Raw genomic sequence first — 8,680 nt, forward strand, 5'->3', positions numbered from 1 at the left:
TTTTATAATCACGTTATTTATAACTATTGAGATTCGGATTGGTACTTGCTTTTGGATTTAGATGCTCTGAATCAATATTGGTTCGATTATTTGATGCACAATGGAATTGAATCTTTTTATTTGATAGATTTTAGATGATTATGATGGATTGGCTTCGTGTTATCGTGGGCTTCATCCCTTGGTAGCATGGTCGTGTTATGTTTCGGATTTGGGGCGTGACACTTCTTTCATGCATGATTGGTTTGTGCTTTGCATACAAAAAAACCCTCCAACCTCTTCTTTCCGTCTATCAACATATTTCACGAGACAGATATAATGTTTCGAAAGCTGTATAAAATGATCCAAAGGTTTACACCCCAATGGAAAATCAATCATTCTTTCCCACCAAAAAAAATACTACCTGCCCCCTTTCGAAAAACGTAGGGCTTCATCCTAACCTAATGTTCCTGCTGTGTCATACGTCCATCATCCAATCTGAATAGGAAGTGTACTGGATTAGCATAACCCCAAGAAACGACCTCACTTTAATAAAAGGATCCCATAAAGATGTTAAATTAGAGAGTACTGAGCACCTCATCAAAAGCAAAAGGATCTGATCTCTTTGCTTTTCCAGCTCTGTCCCCTCGTACAAAGGAGTGAAGAAAGAGTGCAGCTGATAGCAAATTAAGCTGCAACCCCAAGCTATCCTCTTCCCTTCATTCCCAAGCAACCACCTCCATAACAAATTATCCTCCATCGATATCCTCCCCCCCCAACGCTCCTCGAAATGGCTCTCAGCAACGTCATCATGGCTGCCATCAACTTCATGGCTATGCTACTCTCCATCCCAGTCATTGCGGCCGGCATCTGGCTCTCCACAGATACCGATAACTCCTGCCTGAAGCTCCTTCAATGGCCGGTCATTGCACTGGGCATCGTGCTTCTTGTCGTGGCCCTCGCTGGCTTTGTGGGCGCCTTCTGGCGCATCCCATGGCTCCTCCTCTTCTACCTCGTCGCCATGCTGGTTCTCATCCTGCTGCTTGCGAGCTTGGTGATATTTATCTATGCGGTTACCAATACTGGGGGAGCCCACCTTGCCCCAAGCAGGGCCTTCTTGGAGTACCGGCTCGAGGACTTCTCGGGATGGCTTCGACAAAGAGTGGAGGGCTCGCACAAGTGGGATCGGATCAAGGCGTGTCTTAGCTCGACTTCTACGTGCGCTGAATTGAACCAAACTTACAGAGAGGCCCAGGATTTCTTTAATGCAAGGCTCAGTCCCTTACAGGTGTGTGTAATTAATGTTGAGCATTTGTTTCGTGGAATGCTTTTTAAGTGGTAGCAACAAATCCCAGATTAGTCTTCATATTGAATTGTTATTAAGCGGTAGGGGTGGTTTATTTATTTATTTATTTTTATCTTGCCTCCATGGGAAGGCTAAAGATCATGATAAATAACTTGGGAGGATTTTTGTTTCTTCGTTTTCTGCTAGTGCAGGATTAATATCAGATAACTGATTTTTTTTTTGGACATAATTATTGGTAATGGATGTCACCAGCCTGATAGGCTTTGTGTGGGCAAGAAATAGGTTGGTCTCATTTTGCTCTCCAGAAATTAGACCATCTCTAATAGCGTCAAATATATATACTTTTCTTGTACATCTTCAGATATGTTGCAAGATTATGTAGGGTCCATTAAAGCTTAGGAGACCTTGGATGTGTCTATTTTCACAGGGAATACCAAGAAACTTGACATATGACGCTATATGATTATCACAAAGTCTTAAAAAAAGGTATGATCATGATATATTAATCACTATATTTCCTAGAATATGCAGGTTAAAAATAGATTTTGACTTGTTTGTCTTCAACTGGGTACGATTATACCAGCATTAGAGCACTGGATCCCATTATTTTTTTGTTTTAATTCTATCTTGTGAATCCTCTTTTTTTTTAATCTTCAAAATAAAACTCAAAATGCCTATCTAAAATTTGTCCTTTCAATAGAAACTCTTGATTAACATCAATCAGTAACATAGCACCATACTAATTAGGGGGTAGCAATTTATAATCCAACCCTAAACCAACCTAATTTAAACAGGCTTAGATTTGATATAAAAAGATCTGCATCATAAACGGTTCATTTGACTTGTTTATTAAAAAGGTTTGGTTCAGATTTAGAATCCTGACTTGTTTAATAATTTAATAGGAGGCCTACCCGCTTAAGACCCTTTTAACTTGTTTAATACATGTTTAATGGATTTAAGATTTTTTTAACTGCTTGATTTAATCTATTTATTAAACAGATAATGGTAGTTGGATCATATTGTATACATGTTTAATAAAAAGACTTGGTCCAGTTTTAGATTTTTAACCTATTTAATAAATTTGAGTTGATAGATATTTAAACCGTCCTGCATTTGTCACCCCTAAGCCCTGTAGATCTATCTCATATGAACATAAACCAGCTATAATGCTAAATTATCATCCATTTTTGCTGCAGTGAGATATGTCGTATGAAAGAACTACCATGCCCAACATCAACACCACTTTTCTATAAGCTCTCACAATGAAGACAACCACAAATATTTTATAATTCATTCAAGCCCAGCCCACTAACAACTTAAACGTCAAAGCCCATAATGTGCCTCAAAGTGCATCACTAAAGGCATCATTATCCTTTATTCCATTCATACTGAAAACCGATCTCTTCTTTTTGCTGCACTCCCCAGTCAGGATGCTGCAAGCCCCCAACACAATGTGGATACACGTTCGTGAACCCGACATATTGGATCAGCCCGATCAGCATTACATCCGACATGGACTGCGTGCTGTGGAGCAACGATCAGACGCAGCTCTGCTACTCATGCTCCTCATGCAAGGCCGGCCTCCTCGCAAACCTTAGGAAGGAATGGAGGAGGGCAAATTTGATCTTGGTGGTTACTCTTGTGGGCCTCGTCTGTGTTTACTTGATGGGCTGCCATGCATTTCGGCATGCCAAGACCGATGAGCTTTTCCAACGATACAAGCAAGGTTACACCTAGTAAAGCACTATTAAGGGTTCGGGTTGTATCTTTTGCATGAAAGAATGATTGATCTTCTTTCGTAACATCGATCACTGGATAGCTCTCCGAATTATCTATTCATCACCTACATATATCTCAAAGCGATCGACTATTGCATGATCCAATGGTGGATTCGTGTGAAGGAAGGTGCATCCTTCTTTCACGCGAAAGATATAACCCAAGCCTGGTGCATACGATACTACGGTATGGAAGAAGGATTTTTGGTGGGGCAATGGTGGTTGTATGGTGGTGGTGGGGACTGGATTGTGGTGGGAAGGGAATAAAGGTGTAATTCAGCTGGGAGATATCGAAAGGAGATTCCCTGAGATTGCCGAAAGGTCGATGTAAAGAGGGTTGTGAATGTGTTAAAAAAGCAGTCTGAACATAACGAGGCATGGAATATTTGCTTTGCTTGTTTGATTATGACTGGGTTCTTCAGCTGGTGAACTTTAATCCTTGAGGTCGGAATGTTTAATTGCTTTTGCTGTGGCACTACTATGACATTTTACTAGATCTATGTCTCATGATTAACAATTCTTTTATCTAAATGATTCTTTTTGTTGGACATTAGAATTTCGAAAGCTAAAAGTCACTCTCAATGTTGATAATAAAGGAGGAGCTTTAGTTCCAGTCTCAACACTTTTACATCGAATCTGCCCAGCAATCTTAATTACCAAGGCTTACTAAAAGATAAGGTTTGAGACTAAAGCCTGATGCAGCCTGATGCGTCTAAATCCACCGAGCACTTTTATTTATGTTTGTTTATTTATTTATTTGTTATTTTTGCTCCAGACATGCTAACATGCCCAAGCGCTCTAACTATTCAATGTTACCACAACCAACCATCTAAGCCTCAAAGAATGCCGAAACCACCGACCAAGGGCATTAGAAATCAAATAATACCTCATTCTAGAGGAAAAATCACTTGAACCTGTGAACCATTCTTAACTGGTGGGTTTGAACATGATAACGCTATGCCACCTATATTTTAACCGTTACATGGTAGTTTGGGAACTATAGTGATTCCCATTTCAATTACTTAATCATGTAAAATTTAATAGAATTTAGAAGGCCATTCCTCTGTAGAGTGAAATTTAGATGCAATGTATCGAAACTTGTTAAGATTATCTTTGCGCTACTGAAAACAGATAAAAGATGATGAGCTAAGTGCATCAAGTTAATATATATCTTAGCTCAAAAAGATAAAAGGTAACATGCTTAAAGTTTAATTATTTTAAAAATTTTATATTTTTTGAATATTTTTATTTTTATCCAAAACTTCGATTCGTTATAATTAAGTCCTCCAACTTTTATAATATTACAATTTCTCTCTGGAGTGCTATTTTCATGACCGCGACGGAAATATCATATTTCTCCATGGAGGCCACAATTACCATCAAGATTGCTTTTATCACCATCTTTTTTATCAAGTATTACAAAATTTGAACTTTGAGATTATAGAGATCTTAGTTACCTCTTTTTTTTTTTATTATTTATATTTGCTCAGAAAATTATATGATTGATAGGATTTTTGGATTTATAATGATTCAAATTATTGGTTCGTTTGATCTGTAGATAATCTTATAAATTTATAAATAAAGCTAATATTGGAGAATCTAAATTTTAAAAAAAAATTAAGAAAAAAAATGAGAACAACCAATCATAATTCTCCATGCTTTGTTCTCATATCTTCTTCTTCTCAGGTGGATTATGCTCCAAAAATATGAAGGAAAAAAAATGAAGTGAAAAATAAAAACTATAACTAGAAGAAAAAAATGAAAAAGAAGAGACGTTTTTGAGTTTCATGTTAGCTAATTTTATACCACATCAACTTTCACTGCGTCACATGATACCATATGATATTTCTGTCACGGTCATCCAACGGAAATAGCACTCCAAGGAGAAATTATAATATTATAAAAATTGGAGGACCTAATTGTAACGAATCGAAGTTTAAGATAAAAATAAAAACACCTAAAAAATATAAAATTTTTAAAATAATTAAGCCTTAAGCATGTTACCTTTTATCTTTTGGAGCTAAGATGTATATTATTGAAAACTTGATGCACTTAGCTCATCATCTTTTATCTGTTTTCAGTAGTGCAAAGATAATCTTAACAAGTTTCGATGCATTGCATCTAAATTTCACTCTATAAAGGAATGGCCTTCTAAATTCTATTAAATTTTGCATGCTTAAGTAATTGAAATGGGAATCACTATGGTGCCCAAACTACCATGTAACGGTTAAAATATAGGTGGCATAGCGTTATCATGTTCAAACCCACCAGTTAAGAATGGTTCACAAGTTTAAGTAATTTTTCCTCTAGAATGAGGTATTATTTGATTTCTAATGCCCTTGGCCGGTTGTTTCCGCATTCTTTGAGGCTTAGATGGTTGGTTGTGGTACCATTGAATAGTTAGAGCGCTTGGGCTTGTTAGCATGTCCACCAAATCTGGAGCAAAAATAACAAATAAATAAATAAACAAACATAAATAAAAGTGGCCGGTGGATTTAGACGCATCAGGCTTTAGTCTCAAACCTTATCTTTTAGTAAGCCTTGGTAATTAAGATTGCTGGGCAAATTCGATGTAAAAGTGTTAAGACTGGAGCTAAAGCTCCTCCTCTATTATCAACATTGAGAGTGACTTTTAGCTTTCGAAATTCTAATGTCCAACAAAAAGAATCGTTAGATGTGATGTTGAAATTTTTTTTTTGAGTACAAACGGCCATCACATCATTTAAATGTGAATACAATTTAAAAAAATTAAAATATAAAATATCTCACGGGGTTTGAAGGCAATCATTATTTTGGTGCTAGGTTCAATCTTTGATATGTTCGATAATAAAAAAATATAATTTAATTTATGATATTATTTAATTTTTGAAATATATATCAGAGATACATCACGATGGTACGACAAAAGATCTCCGGATATCATGGGGCAACAGATGAATAATTATGCAGTTCAGATACTTGAAGGCGAATAGAGTATGAGATACTAGCACATGGGCCGAAGTCTGAGAAAGATGCTGGCCCATTAGCAAAGAATTTACGGCATTGGCCGTAGCGACTCAGGCCGACCGGTGAGCCACCGTTTCCTCCCCTATGGTCGTCTGGTTGTCCCTTTCTTTTTTTTTTTTTTAATTTTTGGGTAGCAGTCTGGCAGTCTATGTTAACATGCGGGATGTTGCACATATGACGCATGTGCTTGCTTGTAAAGAAATTATTTTATAGGGTTGAATTAAGTCCACCTTCCGTGGCTCTCCTTCCAAGCCTTGCAATGATGTGTCACAAATGGATTAATACTTTATATAAGCTAGAAAACCTACAATCACAACTAATCCTGTGAATTGCACTAATTCTTTATGCCACATGTCATGTTTTGCAGTGCAGTGCATTTTCCAGGGACCTGCCCAAAATTTTATTTTATTTTTTTTGCCTAAAAAACTAACAATTAAGTTTGAATTCCAAGAGCGAAGTTTTTACGAGATGATGCAGACCACCTTCGGCCATGGTGGATCAGATCATTCACCAAAACCCAAAGTAGATGTTGGTTCTCACATCCAATTTAGATGGCCATATTTTCGCGGTGGAGAAATTATTGCATACATTGGATCCAAATGAACCAAGATAAATCCTGGAGCATATGCATGGTGGTTAGAGCATAATCAAAAATTGGTGTAATATAAAAGTAGCATAGTGTGTTATCCATCGTGGAATTTGATGTGATTCAATCGCATCTGATGTGAAGAAAATGAAAAAAAAATCATAATAAAATTTTTTTTTCAGAAAATGATAACATTACATCTTAGCAAAACTTAAAAGTTCAATCCCTTGGTTATTAGTGAAGCAAACTATCTTACATTAAGACAGGCAAACATGGACTTTGGTGCTTGTTTAAATGCTACCATGAACGACAATTTGACTGCCATCACAACTTCGTTGGTATAACCATATAAACATTACCTTCCAAACAGCCTTCCAGACAAAAGAAAACATACATATGACCAAATAGAATAGACAATTTAATAAATTGAACTTGGAAGGGGAAAGCCTCATGTAACTGGTGGAGATAGGGGTAGAAACTTGCAGGGCAAGTACCGGATATCCCGAAGCTTAGAAGCTGGAGTCCGAGCCTTTCCAACCAAGACTGCACTAATTCTACAAAGAAACGTTACCTTTGTGCCTATTCAAATGGCTTGCTTGGAAAAATGTCATGGTCTGCGATATTGACTCTCTGACTGATTCTGATTCCAGACTAATAAATGAGGGTTAGTGACCAGTGAATCATGATGCTATTTTCAGAGAAACAGGGCCAAAAAAACCCATCAAGGGCCCTCTATATAGTTTTTATTCCTTTTTAACTGTTCCTTGAATAATATTGCTCCTCAAAAGTATAGGATGAGCTTCCTATATATGTCATTTTAATCGGGCACTGTTCACTAGCCAGGGCATGGCCCACCATAATAGAGAAAGCAAGTTACTATGAGATAGTTAGAAGACAAAAATTGGTGACAGCTTCAACTGATGGAACTTGTGACTAGACCAAAGTTGTGATAAGCACCCATGAACTAACCTGTACACATCTATCATCTGATCAAGCCACTTGGCCTGCTAGCTCATGAAAGACTGATTCCTAAGCCTACCAAATTGTATACTCTTGAAACGCGTCTGATTCATGGTAACATTACATCTCTTTAATCATATATACATGTATGTGTGTTTGTGTGTGTGTGTGTAATTGCTAAATACACATTTTTAAGCAAGGTTTTTAATAATATATCGTTATAATTGTTACAATGGATCTTAATAATGATGGTTTTAGCCAAACCCAATTTCGTTTCTTCTAAAAATAACAAGAAAAAAAAAAATAAACATTATAATATAAAATTTAGCATTATAGCAGTCCATTAAAATATAAATAATGAGCATTATTTTTTGACTTGTCTTGTTCTCTAAATAATTTTTTATTAATTTAGTTTTTATTAAAATTTTGTGCGAAAAGTGGTTGTACAGTATAAATAAATATATTTTATTCAGAGAAACGTGAATGAAAAGATAAACTCATGTTTTTTCAATTATTGTCTATCGTTTTCTGTTGTAACACCATTACGACAACTGGTATGACAATTATTATCGTTTTAATATTAGAAGTTTGAGATGCCATTTTTGAAACAAATAGTAGCTACTACAAGAATATAGTCATATTAACTGCTATAATATAATGATCATTAATAGTTTTGATGGGTTTCGTTATAATCAAAGGACACGTTATTTGAAACATTATTATTAACTTTCAAGTAAAATTGAATTGTGAGCCAACAACCACGTCAACGTCTGGAAGGAAAAAATTAAGTAAATCCGCAGCACAGAAGTTACCAGCCATCATGGTGATTGGGCGAAGTCTTGGAAACTACCAGACTCGAAGACGTTGAATGGGGGGGCTTGCGGTCTTTTTCTTTCCAGTTTAGGGGATAAACATTGCCAGAATGCCTATTTGGAGATTCATCTCCAGCACCTATAAATTTTTATAAAAAAATACTGAATTCACGCAGCAAGAAATGGAGATTCCAGGGTCCCAACCTCCAAATCGTCCAATCTGAATTTCGTATGAACAAAGTTATCAAGGTTGAAGCTA

The 8,680-nt window shown here is 36.3% G+C and overlaps 1 protein-coding gene across 1 annotated transcript; it reads left to right on the top strand.

Moving 5' to 3' along the window:
- The first annotated feature begins 627 nt into the window (after positions 1-627).
- LOC105053858 (protein TORNADO 2) lies at positions 628-3,304 on the top strand. Its single transcript, XM_010935172.4, has 2 exons — positions 628-1,264; positions 2,708-3,304. The coding sequence occupies exons 1-2, from the start codon at positions 767-769 to the stop codon at positions 3,017-3,019; spliced, it is 810 nt and encodes a 269-aa protein (XP_010933474.1). The 5' UTR covers positions 628-766; the 3' UTR covers positions 3,020-3,304.
- Positions 3,305-8,680: the final 5,376 nt, after the last annotated feature.

This window comes from Elaeis guineensis, chromosome 11 (genome assembly GCF_000442705.2).
Source record: "Elaeis guineensis isolate ETL-2024a chromosome 11, EG11, whole genome shotgun sequence".
Classification (NCBI taxonomy): Eukaryota; Viridiplantae; Streptophyta; class Magnoliopsida; order Arecales; family Arecaceae; genus Elaeis; species Elaeis guineensis.

Coding starts and splice junctions, on each gene's coding strand:
- LOC105053858 (XM_010935172.4), top strand. CDS start 767: ATGGCTCTCAGCAACGTCATCATGGCTGCCATCAACTTCATGGCTATG. Junction 1,265..2,707: donor CAAGGCTCAGTCCCTTACAG/GTGTGTGTAATT, acceptor TGCACTCCCCAG/TCAGGATGCTGCAAGCCCCC.